We start from the raw sequence: 17,720 nt of genomic DNA on the forward strand, positions 1-17,720 counted from the left end.
ATTCTTCTTCTTCTTTTTTTCTTTCTTAACATATATTGCATTATTTGTTTCAGAGGTACAGATCTGAGATTCAACAGTCTTGCACAATTCACAGCGCTTACCAGAACACATACCCTCCCCAGGAGGGATGGGGTGACTGGGTGAAAGAGAACCTTTTTAAGGTGAAGGATATTTTGCCTTGATCCTGAAAATGTTTCAAAAATTTGATAAAAAATATTTGAGAGCCCCTCACTTTAATTGCTAATCCTTGCCCACTGACCTTTATTTTTATATCTCCTAAGTTCCTAAAATTTCTTTGAAGTCTTAATTAGGGAAGTGTAGGAATTTTTGTGGAATTTAAAAACTATTTTTAAAATTAACTAGCTGCTTTTTTTGTTTTCATTTTTCTTGGTTCCTTGGTTCCTTCAAGGGCTTGGGAAATATGCCTAGGCTCCTAAGGGCGTTGTTGGGCATTCATTTAAAAACAAAACACACCTAATGTTTTAAAGTTCCTATTTATATATACAGCACTGTACTGAATATGGAGCAGAATGAAAAACAAGCATAGACTTCCATAAGCTTACCATCTACTAGGGCATAAGAGGCTCTGTGTGTCTAATACAAGGCACGTCATGGCATATTATGTACTAGAAATACACATGAATCATTTAAGTGCTCTTGTGTCTTAGAAGAGAGAGTGTACATTTGTTTGAGGAGCATCTAGAAGAGCATGGAGTAGGAGTCCTTGAGATGGGCCTTTGGAAGTACGCATGGTTTTTACAGGTGTAGATGATAGGACACTCCAAGAGGAAGGGTCAGGCGAGGGAAAAAGCATTAAAGCAAGAATATAAGATGCTAATTTATGCAATAGCCAATAATTGCATCTGACTGGAGTATGGTGGCGTGGGGGATAACATTGAAAAGAGTTTGCTTGGTTTTTTTTTCTTCCTGCTTCTCCTCTGATTTCTTCATTGTTCTTACTTTTCTTGCACCCTAAAGTGTATGTATTCCATAAGATTAAAAAAAATTTTTTTTTAAAGCAGTTTGGTTTACAGGATTGAGAAGGCACAGAGATTTCCCATATATTCCTTTCCCCCCCACACTGGGTATATTCTCTCTCATTGTTAGCATCACCTACCAGACTGGTACATTTTTTACCAAGGACTAACCTACACTGACATGTCGTAATCACCCAAAGTCCATAGTTGTCATTAGGGTTTGGTCTTGGTGTTGTACATTCTGTGGGTTTGGATGAATATGTAATGACATGCACTCACCATTATAATATCATACAGGGTATCTTCACTGCCCTAGACTTTCTCAGTCTTTGTTGTTTCAGGCCTTTCTTTTTTTTTTTAAAGATTTTATTTATTTGACAGAGAGAGAGACAGCAACAGAGGGAATACAAGCAGGGGGAATGGGACAGGGAGAAGCAGGCTTCCTGCCAAGCAGGGAGCCCGATGCGGGGCTCGATCCCAGGACTCTGGAATCATGACCTGAGCCGAAGGCAGATGCTTAACGACTGAGCCACCCAGGTGCCCCTGTTTCAGGCATTTCTTCTGTTCCTTTCTCTGTTTCTTCTCCTGGCACTCTCATTACACATATGTTACACCTTTTGGGCTTGTCTCACAGTCCTTGGATACTCTGTTCTGGTTTTTTTCAGTCCTCTTTTTGCTTTTTGGTTTTCCACGTTTCTATTGATACATCTGTCCTCTGGGGCAGAGAGTTTTTCTCAGCTGTGCCCAGTCTTCTAATAGACCCATCAAAGGAATTCTTAATTTGTGTTCCAGTGCTCTTGATCCGTAGCATCTCTTTCTGGTTCTTTCTTAGGATATCCATCTCTGCTTATATTGCTTATCTGTCCTTACATATGGTCTACTTTATCCACTAGAATCCTCAGCGTATTAATCTTGGTTGTTTTAAATCCCTCATCTGATCAGTCCCTACTATGTCTGGTTCTGATGTTGTTCTGTCTCTTCATATGGTGTTTTTTGCCTTCTGGTATGTCTTGTCATTTTTTCTTGAGAGCTAGACATGGTGTGTGGGATAAAAGAAATGGCTGTAAATAGACCTGTAGTAATATGGTGGTAAGGTGTGACAGGGAGGGGAGGTGTTCTGTAGACCCATGATTAGGTCCCAGTCTTTTAGTGAACCAATGATTCTGGACTGCGACCTTCACAAGTGTTTCTCAGTTTTGGTTTTTTCTTTTCCCTTCGGTGGGATAGGATGGCTAGAGTGAGTTGGAGTTGGGTATTTCTCTTCTCTCACCGGAAGGCTAGAGCCTGGTAGGGTTGAATTGAGCCTGGTCAGTTAGGCTCTGATAATACCCCTGTAGGTTAGGCTCTGGTTAACTAGTTGCGCCTGAGGGTAGACCAGGTTAAGAGGAACAGAATGCTCTGGAGTACACATCTTTTTTCTCAGTTTACAAGAGGATTATATTCCAATAAACCCATCATAAGTTGAAAATCTCATAAGTCAAACATACATTTAATAGACTTAACCTACATGTGTCCAGAACACTGACATTAGAGTTGATCACTCTTTGAGAACCACCACTCTAGTCTACCATATATAGCCTAGACTTCTTAATTTGGCATTTAAGACCTTTTATAGTCTGGTTATAATCTGTCCTTCTAGCCATTATCATTTACTCTGGAGCTTCTTGATGCACTCTTTACTCTCCCCAAACCGAACTGCTGACAGACTGCTCTTTGGACACATCCATATTCTCATGCCGGGAGAGGCCTTTCACTTATGATTTCTCTCATTCTCTTCCTGTTCCATTTTGCGTGTTAAACTGTATCTTATAAGATTAATTTTAAGGTTTAGCTGAAATGGAACTTTATCCATATAAAGCTTCCCTGTTTATTTTTGTGTTTTTTTCCCAATATTCTTCTAAGCCAGGGAAATCCCTTGCATTGCACTATGGTATTTGTTGCTTTCTAATTTAGCTTGACCCTATTTCCATTTCTTCTCCTCTCTGTCCGCCAACTCTGTGTTTTACCTGTCTCACATTAGTTACATAGCGTATGTGTGTGGTGATAGAGGGAAATTGAACTCCTTCTGTAGGCTATAACTAGGAGACCCAGCAAGCCAGCATTCCTGGGATACCAGTATAAGAATATTTTCAGAGAAATGGGTTACAGGGGTTCCAGCAGCTAGGGGGCAGGAGGAGTGACGGCAGCCAGGCAGTCCAGCTTTGTGAAGGCTTTTGGCACACCAGGGGCTGCATGCCCACAGCCCACGCCTGCCCCGCCACCGTGATGCCCCAGAGGAAGGTCAGCTCCGCTGAGGGGGCAGTAAAGGAGGAGCCAAGGGAAGGATCAGCAAGGTTGTCAACTAAACCTGCTTCTGCAGAAACGGAAATGAATCCAAAAATGGCAGCAGGAAAGGATAAATCTTCAGATTAAAAAAGTGCAAATAAAAGGGAAAAGGGGTGCAAAGGGAAAACAGGCTGAAGTGGCTAACAAAGAAACAAGAGAAGACTTACCTACAGAAAACAGAGAAACTAGAAATGAGAGTTTGCCTCTGATACCACAGGAGAGAGAGGGAGGCCCAGTCTGATTAATATAGTATGCCATGTCTTATCGGTGGTCTCTGTCTCCCTTCTTAAACAATCCAAAGGAATATTTTTATCAAATGTTTTGTAAATGCAAATTTTTTAGTAGCTCTAGAAGCATTTTTAAGGAGAGAATCCCACCTTATCCCATTTTTTATGTGTACATGCTTTTTTTAAGAAGTGAAGTCATTTGCTTGGTATAGCCAGAAAATAGTGGGATATTGAGTATGGGAGGCTTTGGTTGTCTTGGATGTCAGCCTGACATTCCATAGATGGGGTAGTTTTTATATCCCATAACACAGAGCATCCTAAATAGCAATTTGAAGTCAGTCGTGCATTTAATACATCTTGAACATTTTAAATTACTTCTGTTCTTCTGTTGCTTTTGGTAAAATTGTTTCCTCAGGAAAACCACTCCTTGATCTTGGGTCTCCCTGTCAGAATTTTGTACACTCTATAACATCTTTAGCTGTAGAAGTCCAGTTTTCCTAGTAACTTTGTTAATGTGCTGTGACAGATTAAAATTTGAGTATGTAGTATATATGATATTAAATTGTGAATTAGTGGGACTTAACTGTGTAACATCGTACAACATTTGAAGATAATAATACTTGATATCCTGTTAAGGAAAATTTACCTCCAAATTTTAAGCTGGAAAGTCACTGGAATAACTGCTTAGAAAAGAATCACAGGTACATGATTTTTTAGGTTTTTGGTACATACATGAAGAATTGTATACAAATTCAAATGTCTGTGTGCTAATCCCTAGAACAACCAATAAAATTCAATTATGACAGAACAAAACAACCAAAAAACACAAATAAAAGGGTTACAGTTACAACCCTGAGTCTCACCAATGGAAGTATTTTAAACTCTTCTACCCTGAAAAACCAAAAAATAATAAAAAGACATTTACAAAGTATAATATATGGCAAGTTAATGTAATCTCTTAGAGGTTGGCTTAATGATCATGAGAGATGAGCAGTACATTAGGAATAAATAATATCTTTTTTAATGAATAAAATTGTGCCCATAAAAGATAATGAGTTTCTTGAAATTCTTTTTTTACATTTTTTATTTTATTTTATTTTATTAATTTTTTTTTTTTTTTTAAGGTTTTATGTATTAGAGAGAGAGAGAGCAAGCACAAGCAGGGGGAGAGACAGAGGGAGAGAGAAAGGGAGAAGCAGACTCTCTGCTGAGCAGGGAGCCCGATGTGGGACTTAATCCCAGGACCTCAGGATCATGACCTGAGCTGAAGACAAGATGCTTAACCGACTGAGCCATCCAGGCGCCCGAGTTTCTTGAAATCTTGATGATTTAAATACTTGAGGTATATTTTACCTTCTGAATTTACAATTCAGTGCAGAAATTTTAGCTATACAGTTTCATGAATTTTAACAAATGTATATACCCATGTATCTACCACCACAATTGTGATATAGAACATTTTGATCCTCAAATTTTGAAACTGTTATTTTCTTTTGTAGAAGACAGTGAAGAGAAATCTTTTGTGTTGCTATACAATCTATTAAGTATAATTGGTCAGTAATTTTCCTTTACCTTCCCATTGCTAGTTTATTTCCCATACTTTGTGGTTGTGTTTAAAATCTTATCCCAGGGCCCCTGGGTGGCTCAGTTGGTTAAGCGACTGCCTTCGGCTCAGGTCATGATCCTGGAGTCCCTGGATCGAGTCCCGCATCGGGCTCCCTGCTCGGCAGGGAGTCTGCTTCTCCCTCTGACCCTCCCGTCCCCCTCTCATGCTCGCTGTCTCTCTCTCTCAAATAAATAAATAAAATCTTAAAAAAAAAATAAAATAAAATCTTATCCCAATGATGTCATAACTAACCAGAGATCTTAGGATTGGGGTAGGGAAGTTTTTCCTCTCTCCTTGTCACAGGCCATATAAGGCCACTGGGGTTGCTCATCCACCTTCATTTATGGCTATAAACTATATATTCTCTCCTATTACTGTCGATTCACTGTTTGTGCCCCTACCAAAAGTGAATTCTTCCACCTGAGCACTCTACCTTCTCTCGTCTCCCCTTGGCAACTCTAGGGCAATGCTTCAGCAATTTTCCATTTTCTACTGGATCTTTCACAACTGATGCAAACCTGCCATTGTTTTCCCACCTCATAAACACAACAATAATGAAAACTTGTCCTGACTCTATTTCTCCCTTTGGTTATTGCCCAATTCCTTTCTCCTTCTCTTCCAGTGAGCTCCCTCAAAAGGATTTGTGTACTATTTTTCTTATCTCTTTCTTTCTTGAACTCACTTAAGCTTTTGCCTTTGTTATTCCTTCAAAACTGTTCTTACTATGCTCAGATTTCCATCTGGTATTAGTTTCCTTCTGCTTACAGGGCTTTTAAAAACATTTCTGGCAGTACAGGACTTCCTGTGATAAACTCTTACTGTTTGTATGTCCGAAAAAGTTTTTATTTTGCCTTCATTTTTGGAAGATGTTTTTGCGGGGTAAGAATTGTAGGTTAACAGTTTTTTCTTTCATACTTTAAATATACTGCCTAAGTGGTCTCTGGATTGCATTTTTTGTCTGACAAAAATTCTGCTATCCTCCTTATCTCTGTTCCTCTGTACCTATTGTGTCTTTTTTTTTTTTAAGATTTTATTTATTTAATTAATTGACAGAGAGAGACAGCGAGAGAGGGAACACAAGCAGGGGGAGTGGGAGAGGGAGAGGGAGAAGCAGACCTCCTGCTGAGCAGGAAGCCCGATGCAGGGCTCGATCCCAGGACCCTGGGATCATGACCCGAGCCGAAGGCAGTCGCTTAACCAACTGAGCCACCAAGGTGCCCCCCTATTGTGTCTTTTATCTCCCCTCTCCTACCCAGTTGCTTTTAGATTACCCTCTTTATCCCTGGTTTTAAGCTATTTGATTATGATGTGTATTGGTGTAGTTTTCTTTGTGTTTCTGGTCTGAGCTATATTGATCTTCTGGGATCTGTGGGTTTATAGTTTTAATAAAATTTGAAAAATTTTGGCCATTATATTTTCAAGTATATTTTTTTGTCACTCCCTCTTGGCTCCTTACGGACTCCAATTACACTTATGTTAGGCTGCTTGAAGTTGTCCCACAGCTCACTATCTAATTTGGATAGTTTCTCATGCTTTTTGTATTTAAGTTTGCTGATATTTTAGTCTGTTATGTTTATTATTAATCTCATTTAGTGTATTTTTCATCTCAGTCATTGTAGTTTTAATGTTTAGAATTTTGATTTGGGTCTTTGAAAAAAATACTTCAGTCTTAAATGTCTCCATTAACATGTTCAGTATTTACTCTGGCTTCTTGAATATATAGAATATAGCTATAATAACTATTTTAATGTCTTTGTTTATAATTCTCTCATCATTGCCATTCTTGGATTGGTTTGATTGACTTTTCTCCTAGTTGTGGGTTGTTTTTTTCTATATCTCAGAGTACCTGGTAATTTTTCATTGGATGTCAGACATTGTGGATTTTACCTTGTTTGGGTACTGAGTATTTTGTATACATAGAAGTATTCTTAAGCTTTATTCTAGGGCAGGTTTAAGTTACATGGAAACAGTTTAATCCCCTTGGCTTGTATTTATAAGCTTTTGGGGGGGCAGAATCAATGTAGTTTCATCTGGGTTAGTATTCCTCAGTACTAGGGCAAAACCCTTCTTAATATTCTACCTGATGACCTACAAATTAGGAGATTTTCCATTCTGTCTTGTTGGAACAAGCACTATTCCCTGTCCTTTGTAATCTTCAAAGACTACTCTAAATTTTTTTTGTGTCTCTTTTCTTTGGCTTGCTGTGGCTTTCTTGCATGCATGGGGTGATAGTAGTCACTAAAGACTCAAGGTACCCTTTCTAGATAATCCAGTCTTCTTTCTCTGTCACTCACTCTTCTCTGGTACTTAGTACTGTAATCCCTACCCTCCTTAGTTCTCCCCCACTTCTGTCTTTTCAACTCAGGGGACTGTCAGTCTCTGCCTGGGTTCCCTCTTCCTGTGCTTTATCCTGGTAGTTCTCTTCAGGAATTAATTTAGGGCAGTCACAGGGCATACTTTGTTTTTGGTCTTCAGGGATCACTGTACTTTGTTGTCTTGATGTTCAATGTCTTGAAAACCATCGTTCCATATATTTTATCTGGTTTCTTAGTCGTTTTGGGGGAGGGTGGGTAAGGTAAACCTTGTATCTGTAACCTCTTCTTAGCTGGAAATACAAGTTCTGACTTACTAAATTTTAGCCAGTAAAAAAACAGGAGATTTTTTTGTTACATCTTGAATGCTTAGTTATACTTAAAGTAAAATTCACATATTAATGTTAAATCTGAATGACTCACCTTATATGTTATTGTTGTTATGCTTGATGGATATAATTTTGACCTATGTGATCTCATGAGTATTGATCACCACAAGTTCATGGATGGCCAGAAGACATTTAAGTAGGTGTGTGTGTGTGTGTTCAGAGTTCTGGAAACTGAGACCAAAGCCTAATAGTAGATTTTGGCCAGAAACTAGGGCCAAATCTAGACTTTGGTATATCTCTACTTGCCACAATACCTACTTGTTTTTATAATAATAATAAATAATAACAAATAATAATAATAAATAAAAGCAACAAATGTTCTCTATATGTTTATAAAACTATGTTCTTTTTTATATTTATAATTTTTTAAGATATTTTTTACCTTTTATTTTCCAAATGAGAACACAGAAGATGAGTCATTTGCCTCTGCCTTTGGACTTTTATTGTGGTGTTCTTAAGGACAGTATAGTTGTTTGTTTGTTTCTTTCTTTCTGTTTCCTTATTTATTATTGGATAGACTGATGGAATCGTAGGTAATTTTGTTAGAGATTTTTGGATTATAATCAGCAATAATCTTGAAGAGTAGTCATGATACAGGTTATGTATTGGTTCCTGTAAAACAAATGGCTGGCATACTTCAGCTCATAAATATATTGTGTTTTACAGGTCTTTGTAAACTAGTTGTTTGACTGTCACCTGTCATTTCTATTAACTGATCATTCAATTGAATTAGTGTCATAAATAATGGTTAAGTTCTCCACCTAGCTCATAAAAGGCTACAGTCTAGCTTAGATGGTGTTGAGAGTCATTGTGAGGCCACTTGAACTCTGAGCTGTTCTGAGAACAGAACAGAATCCTAAGGAGGTCATTGGTGCACTTATTGTGGGTAAACTGGGGATTGACTGATGGGTTTTGATGTTTGGAGGTTTAGGGAATGGGATTAAGGACTGATAATATCCTGTAGCTACTGGGCAAAAGTGTAAAGTTATGCTTGTGTTAAGGTGTAGAGACTGTCCAAATCAGCTTGAAGTTTTCTTTAGTATAGAATTTTAATGTTTGAAAAAATATTTGAATTTAGGATCTGAAGAATTTTTTCTCAGATGTTAAGTGATTTACCTTTTTCATTCTTAATTCCATGAAAACATATTCCCATTTGCCTGTGTTCTCTTACGTTTTTGTGTAGGTGTCATCATCCATCTTAGATGATAAGATTAAAGTTATTAAGACCAATATCTTAGTACTAGTCCGTATCTCTGCACTGTTACAGCATTTTGTGTGGCAGGTATCAAGCAAGATTTGATATTACTACACTTAGATCAGTGATTATCAGTGGTGTTCTGTGGTACCTCAAAGTTATCTTCTGCCACTTCAAGAAATGATATAGAGTGTGCATAACAAGGCAAAGATTTAACTCGTTATTTTAAAAAATAAATGATTTACATGAAATAGCTGACATTGTTGAGTGTTTACTATATACCAAGCACTGTTTTTTACATTTCATGTGTAATAAGTCACTTTTGATATATGACTGTTATTACCATTTTGCTCATGAGAAAACTGAAGCACAGAGGGGAAAGTAGCTTACTAAGGTCATATAGCAAATAATACATTTGAGATATTCACGGTCTGAAGATTGAATCTGTGCTTTCCCCCACTATGCTCAGTTTTGGGATGAAGATACATGGCACTTCATGCTTTACTAGCATGGTATCGTTTCTAAGAATTTGGGAATCAGTGCATTTTTCAGAACATCCAGGTTAGGATAGCAGTGAAGGACTTAAACTTTGGAATTCTGTAAAATTTACTTCCAGTATTTGGTTTCCTTAAATAACTTAAATAACTCTATCAAATCGAATCAATTGTCAACCCTCCTTTTTCATCTGTACAAGTGTGGTTAACAGTAGTCCTTTCTGGTTATGCATTCTTTCCCCTGAGACATTATACTAAGCTATTTTAGTATTATTTTCAAGACAGGAAGACCCTGCAGTTTTTTTCCAGGAACGTATTTGCTTTAACTGACTCACCTATCAGACCTTGGACACTGTTGTTTTGATGACAAGTGTCCTTTGGGAAAATCTCTGCTTACATAGTCAGTGAAAAGGTTGTGGTTCTCCTCTTCATTTCTGTGTTATGTATTTTGTTTCAGAATGTCTGAAATGGTAGTTTTAAGAGTATTGGGAAATTGTAGCTTTATAAATGTCTGATATTTTCCAAGATGTGTATTAACCTACCCGTCTAGTCAGGGTGAAACTAATTTATTCAGGCTTTAAACTTCAAGAGCAATAACAACTCAAATTATTTTTATTGTCTAACACTTCTGTGTACTAAGCATGAATTTTTAATTTAATCTTTTTCATAACCATATGTAGTGGGTAATTTTATTTTCCTCACTGTACAAAGGAGAAATATGAGGCTAAAAAGAATACGAGTAGTGGAATTAGATTTTGAATATAGTCTGTCACACTCCAGAGTCTGAGAGCTTAACTGTGATGATAAATCACCTCTCCTTGGCTATTGAGATCTTAAAATTGTATAATTAAAAATAAAAGGGGAAATACCTATGTATCATTGTTATGTCATGGAAATCAGGACAAGAATTGTGTGCCCCAGGCCTTCTGAGGAACTGAAATGGGAAGTCCTCAAGAATCGAGGCAGTTCCTGGTGCCATTTCTTTCTCTCTCTGTTCTCTTTCATTATTTTCTTTCTCTACATTTTGGCTTCCTCTGTACATGGTTTATCTTGTCTGGTCATAAAATGGTACCTTCAACACCATTTTCCTTCTTACCTTAAAAATCCAGAGCCATCACCAAGTGATCCAGCCTTTTATGGTCTGAATTGCATTTCCTGGTGAAATAGAATCCTTTCATCCTGGTCATTCTCTGGATTGTTTTCTTCTGGGTCAAGTGTCCATCCTTTAGTCACATAGCTGTGGCAGTGGGTGATAGGTTGAGGAGGGATGACTGAACACATTCAGAGAACTACCCTTATGCTGGTAGGGTAGGAGGTATAGGCTGAAAAGAGCCCTCAAATATGTCTGTACTAGCATGTGTCAGATTTTATTAAGCACTGTAATAAAAATAACAAATACAAAATATAAATGCAAATATAAAAATAAAAGAAAAAATACATAGCATCAAAAATATAAAGTATAAATACAAAATGCAAATAATATATATGTTAAAGATACAGGGAACTGAAATCAGCTTATCATCTAAAAGCTAACTTCCTGAACTGGATATGTAGATTTCATAATGGTTTTAGAAGAATGTATTTAAAAGAATCATCTGCGTGAATGTTTTTGAGAAGAATATTCAGTAGTCATTTATTTGAGTACTTCTGTATTTGTATTATCAATTCAGCCTTTCCTATAGTAGGTATAATTAGGTACATAATTGGACATGTTTACCATGTTATTTGCAGTACATTATTTAAAGATTTACCTTATAGAATTTCAGATTCTATTTTCCGATTTAATTCACAGATTTCAACAAGTAAGAAGTATTTGTCATTTTCTCATGCATTTTCAATTGTTGGTGACTGCTTTTAAAATTTCTCTATTAGCCTTGCCTCAGTTTTATGATTTTCAGTTTTCTGTGAAGTTTTAGAAAAGTCTGAACAGTCAAAATGATCTGTAGGAAACATACGGGAGAGAGGGTTTAATGGAAGCTGATGAGTTTTAGTGCATTTGGTTCAGTTAAAATTTTTCCAACTTCGTTTCAACATAAAGTAATTCTAGTGCTTTCTAGTCACATTTGTGATCAAAATGTTGAAGACGTAGGAGATACAGAATACACTTCAATGTGGTTTGTTATGAATTGTGTTGTCCTGGGGTCATGTTTTAAAACAGAAGCATGTATTAATTTTTAAATGATAATTTCAGGGAAAATACAGTTCTGTGCGTTTACTCAGTTTTGACCCAACATTTTTGGGAGCCAGATAATTCTTTTACATTAAGTGAACTATAGATAATCTTCCTGAGCTTTTTTTTTTTTTAAATTGCCTTTTTCTGATATCTTAATTCTTTGATTTTGTTCATCACGTATTTTGGCAGATACCTATATACTCGTCCTAGGCTTACTGAAATAGTTCAGTAGCTAGAATGCCTCATCTAGCCTATATATGGAAATCAGCTCTATTTTCTGAAATACATTGATCCTAAAGCCACAGAACTCTACTTTTAGGTTGTGTTCATGGGGTGAAGAGAATTTCCTAGGACTTTTTTTTCCCCTCATGTATCACATATATGAAACAGTTGCCATTTGTTCCAACTGACTGGACCATTTCCAAGGCAGGCTTCCTCCCTGCTTTTTTTGTCATCATGCTTTTCATTCTAGAGTTTCTCTCTAGCTCTTGAACCTTTTCCAAGCTAGGGGCAATTTCTGAACATCTCAGTGACAGTGATTTTTCCAGGTATATCTACTGCATTCTGAAGGTATCAGGAAGAACAACGAGGAATTGGCAGAAATAGGAAATTAGAAAAATATGAAATAGGAGTTGGAGCAATGAGGCAGGTCCCTTTAAAAATAACTTGAAAAGGGTACTTAGAAGAACAGAGTGAGGCACTAGTTAGAACAGCAAAATTAATAAGCACTAGAATAGACCTAGGTAATTGCTTTTCAAAGTATCTATGGTGAAGGACCAGAATTTTCATTTCCAATTCATTATAGATGGGGCCTGCACGGTAAGTACATTTATCACATGCTTGGGTCAGATTCTTTGAAAATGTCTAATTACTATAAAGGTTTCTAAATGGCTTCTCTCTGTTTTTATATGTATTGTAGACAGGTATCAGTTTCCTGACCAACGCCAGTCTCATGACATGTTGAGTAGTGTTGATCCTAAAATGTTTCTTCATTTTGTAGCCGAGGTTATTAAATCTCAGGAAAGTGAAATGATTTCTCAATATTTAACCTAAATATTAGGTTAAAAACTTCTTTTTTTAGTTTTAGCAGAAAATGACACAAAAGCAAAATTTGGCCTTTGTCTGAAAATGATGTTCATTGTCAGTATATAAAAGTCAGAAAAATATGCCTTGGGAGCTATAGGGGATATTCACTTTCTGCATTATGGATTTCTGAAATAATCTTTTGTATGATCTTATATTTTTGAAAAAAATCAATAAAGATATCAAGTAAAATAATACCAAAACAGGAAAAATCAGAAATGAGATAGAAAAAGCATAATAATTTAAAAAACTATTTCGTTTATATAATTAGAGTAATGAGTTTATATGGGAAAAGTGTCAAAAGATCAGGCTGAAAAGATTGTCGGGGATAGGATTGGAAAATGATATGTAAGCCATAAAAGGAGTTTGCTTCTCCTTCTCCCGAATAAAAAGCAAATGCCTTTTTTTTGGGAGACAGTGGGGAGCAACTGAAGGATTTTCTATAATGAATACAGAGCAGGTTAGTTTTTAGCAAAGAAAATATTAGTGTATTTTCTCTCTATATTTTAAAGTAAGATTAATAGAGATCTACTTCAGTTTTATAAAATGCTTTAGTTCTGAACACTGCAGTCAGATGCCTCTCAACTATAAGTAATAGCTTCATATGTAGGAGAACACAGAAATATGAGGCAGTAATTGAGATTAGTATTTATTATGTTTTGAAACACCCCTGTCACTAAGTATTTGGTAAAAATGCATAATATATTATATATAATATATATGAGGCAGTAATTGAAATTAGTATTTACTGTGTTTTGAAACACCCCTGTCACTAAGTATTTGGTAAAAATGCACTATGTATATAATATATATATATAATAATATGCTGTTGAGCATAATATACTTAGCTCTGCTATTTGTTATTTTTTCAACCTTGGGCAAATTATTTTACTTCTTTGGGTCTTGGTTTTCTCATCTATAAAATGGGGATACATAATATAGTATTATCATGAAGTTAAATGAGTGTGTGTGTGTGTGTGTGTGTGTGTGAGAGAGAGAGAGAGAGTGAATAGACATACTATAATGTAGGATAGTACCTGGTAAATAATGAGCATTAAGTAAGTACTTTTGTTGTTGTTATGGTTAGTAGTAGAAGACATTTTATTAAATATTTTACAAAAATGTAAGTATAATGTGAGTATAAAATACCAAAAATGTACCAGTTGTTATCTGAAAATTGCCACCTACTGGATTTCAAAATTTTGTTTCTGAGTGTACAGAGATTATAAAATCGTGAATTTAAATTTACTTAATGTTTTCTCTTTTATAGTTTATCAGAGAAGATATGAAATATAAAGATGCTACTAATAAACACAGTCATCTGCACAGAGAAGATAAGCATATAACTGTTGAGGATTTATGGAAACGGTGGAAAACATCAGAAGGTAAGACTATTTTAGTGAACTGAATCCTTCACCTGCTCTTCTGCCCTGCTTAACCATTGTTAACTCACTAACTGCAAATGATTTTATGACAAAAATCAAAATAACATTTTCTGTGAGGATATTTATATTTTCGTAAATAATTTTTCCACTTTTGATTTTGAAAAATGATTTTTATCTTACAATTCATTAAGGGTCAGCCTGTTTTCAGATAATTTGATACCTTATACTAGAATAAATAAGATCATGCATGTCTGAGAGCTTAAAGTTGTGGAGTATTGCTTCAGCTGTTAAGTGACATTATTATAAAATGTTTATCTAATAAACATGGATCCCAAAGTTGTTATTTTAGTTACTGAGAACAGTTCCTAAAGTCTTTAGAAGGCACAGAACTTTTAAGCTTTTCCTGAAATAAATTATGAAGTCTTCTAAGAGTTGCATGATAAAGTTCTGTGATTTATATTTTACTACTTTTCTGCCCTTAGATCCTCAAGCTGTCTCATGGACAGCAATTGTTTAAGGCGGGAAAAATGTATGACCTAAACCTCAACTTGATCCCTAATACTAGAAAGCTACTAAAGTTTAAAAAGAAAAAAAAAAAAGGAAGTCCATTAAGCTTATTCTTCTTCTTATTTTTATTTTATTTTTGAGTGACAGAGTCAACCAAAATGTCATTTTCCTAACGTTTTTGTGTTTCTATTCTTTTGCCAAACATTTACGTTGTATATATTTTCCTCTGCAAGTTTGAATAATGAAAGGAAAGGAGGAGGAAGGTGGGACAGACTACTGCATAGGAGGATAAAGACATAAAGTTTACTAGACTGGCTGTGGTAACATTTGGAAATGGGAAAATATAGAAAGCTATCCCATCAATGCTCAGTATTTTTATTAGTGTACAAGAAGGTTGATAGTTTGCTTACATTTTTGTTTTCACTTTTTAAAAGAGGCATCTGTTAAAATACACTGGGAAGAAGAAAAAGAAGGAAAATATATCACTGACTTAAATGAAAGATACATACACTTAAAAATCTCTCTCTCCATTTCCCTGCCCCATACGATTTTTAAGTAATAGGAATTTGGGTAGTACTAGGAATGAAAGAATATAAATTTCATGGGGGAGAAATTGCTAGAATGGTGGAAAACTCAGAAAAACTTAATCTGCTTACAGGTATGCCTTAGATATATTGTACACACCACCACAATAAGCCAAATATTGCAGTAAAGTGAGTCAAATGAGTTTTTTGGTTTCCCGGTGTGTATAAAAGTTATGTTTATGCTATACTGTATTCTATGAAGTGTGCGATAGTATTACGTCTAAAAAAACAATGTACTTGGGATGCCTGGGTGGCTCAGTCGGTTGAGCGTCTGCCTTCAGCTCAGGTCATGATCCCAGGGTCCTGGGATTGAGTCCCTCATCGGGCTCCTTGCTTGGCGGGGAGCCTGCTTCTCCCTCTGCCTCTGCCTCTCTCTCTCTCTGTCTCTCGTGAATAAATAAATAAATTCTTTAAAAAATAAAAAAACAATGTACATACCTTTGTATGCATTTGTAAAATACTTTATTGCTGAAAAGTGCTAATCATCCTCTGAGCTTTCAGCAAGTTGTAATTTTTCTGCTGGTGGAGGTCTTGCCTCAGTGTTGGTGGCTGCTGGCTGAACAGTGTCCTGCTTGCTGAAGGTTGGGGTGGCTATGGCAAGTCCTTAAAGTACAACAACAGTGAGGTTTGCCACATTGATTGACTCTTCATTTCATGAACAGTTTAGTTTCTCTGTAGCGTGCAATGCTGTTTGATAGCATTTTACATAAAGGAGAACTTTTTTCATAATTGCAAAACCAGGTTTTATGTAATACTCTAAATCCTTTGTTGTCATTTCAACAATCTTTGCAGCGTTTTTACCAAGAGTAGATTCCGTCTCAGGAAACCAGTTTCTTTTTGGTCATCCGTAAGAGACGACTCCTCATCCGTTCAAGTTTGATCATGAAATTGTAACAGTTCAGTCCCATTTTCATGCTGCACATCTCATTCTAGTTCTCTTGCTGTTTACACCACATCTACAGTCACCTTCTCCACTGAAGCCTTGAATCCCTCAACATCATCCATGAGGGTTGGAATCACCTTCTTCCACACTCTTGTGAATGTTGATATCTTGCCTTCTTTCCATGAATCACGAATGTTCTTAATGGCATTTAGAGTAGTGAATCCTTTCCAGAAGGTTTTTAATTTACTTCCCCAGATCCATCAGAGGAATCACTATCTATGGCAGCTATAGCCTTATAAAATGTATTTCTTAAATAATAAAACTTGAAAGTAGAATTATTCCTTGATTCATGGGCCATCAAATGGATGTTGTGTTAGCAGGCATGAAAACAACATTAATCTCGTTGTATGTCTCCATCAGAGCTCTTGGGTGACCAGGTGCATTGCTGGCGAGCAGTAATATTTTGAAAGGAATCTCTTTTTTTTTTTTTTCCTGAGCAGCAGGTCTCAACAGTGGGCTTAAAATATTCAGTAAACTATGTTGTAAACAGATGTGTTGTCATCAAGACTTTGTTGTTCCCTTTATAGAGTATAGGCATGGTAGATTTAGCATCATTCTTCAGGGCCCTAGGATTTTCATAATGGTAAATGAACATTGCCTTCAACTTAAAGTCACCACCTTCATTAGCCCCTAACGAAAGAGTCAGCCTGTTCTTTGGAGCTTTGAAACCAGGCATTGATTTCTCTTCTCTAGCTGCAAAAGTCCCAGATGGCATCTTCCAACATAAGGCTGTTTTGTCTACATTGAATATCTGTTGTTGAGTGTAGCCACCTTTGTTACTTACCTTCTGGAGAACTTGCTGCACCTTCGACATCAGCACTTGCTGCTTCACCTTGTACTTTTCTGTTATGGAGACGGCTTCTTTTCTTAAACCTCATGAACCAACCTGTGTAGCTTCTGACTTTCCTTCTGCAGCTTCCTCACCTCAGTCTTCATAGCACTGAAGAGAATTAGGGTCTTACTCTAGATTAGGCTTAAGGGAACATGGTGGCTGGTTTGATATCTGTGAAGTGCAATAAAAAGAAGTGCAATCAAACAAGGTATGCCTGTGTATGAAGTCTCTCTGCAGTATGGAGGCATTACTAAAGGAATTAGAGATCCATTAAAGCGTCAGTTGCTACTAGTATATTTTAGATTTTGGATATGCGATAAGTTGAGTGGAACCCACTTAACCCACTGTGCTTGAATGAAGGAAGAAGGACTTGACCACTTGTTACCACCCATGGTGCTTCCACCCTGGTTCAGCTCCTATCTCTTGCCTAGGTAACTGCAGCAGCTGCCTCATGGTCTCGCTGTGTCTGCTTGTGCTCTGCTGCATTCTGGGCTTCACTTAGCAGAATGATCTGTTTAAAATATAAATCATATTTGCTCCCTGCCCTGTGGTGGCTCAGAGTAAAAGCTAAAGTCTTTACAAAGGCCTGTAAGCCTCTCCATGATCTGTCCTCCCCTCCTGCCTCTTCTCTTCCTGTCGTGTGCCACTGGTCTGTCTCACTCATGGTGCTCTATCCCAGCTGGACTCC

The 17,720-nt window shown here is 36.6% G+C and overlaps 1 protein-coding gene across 3 annotated transcripts in view; it reads left to right on the plus strand.

Moving 5' to 3' along the window:
• STIM2 (stromal interaction molecule 2) overlaps nt 1-17,720 on the plus strand; it is a 145,472-nt gene that overhangs the window by 72,776 nt on the left and 54,976 nt on the right. For all 3 annotated transcript variants that reach the window (XM_032400143.1, XM_032400142.1, XM_032400144.1), the window contains exon 3: nt 14,052-14,166. In XM_032400143.1, coding sequence (XP_032256034.1) covers nt 14,052-14,166 — 115 coding nt within the window. The remainder of the gene's footprint in view (nt 1-14,051; nt 14,167-17,720) is intronic.

Source organism: Phoca vitulina, unplaced genomic scaffold (assembly GCF_004348235.1).
Source record: "Phoca vitulina isolate PV1807 unplaced genomic scaffold, GSC_HSeal_1.0 scaffold3, whole genome shotgun sequence".
NCBI lineage: Eukaryota > Metazoa > Chordata > Mammalia > Carnivora > Phocidae > Phoca > Phoca vitulina.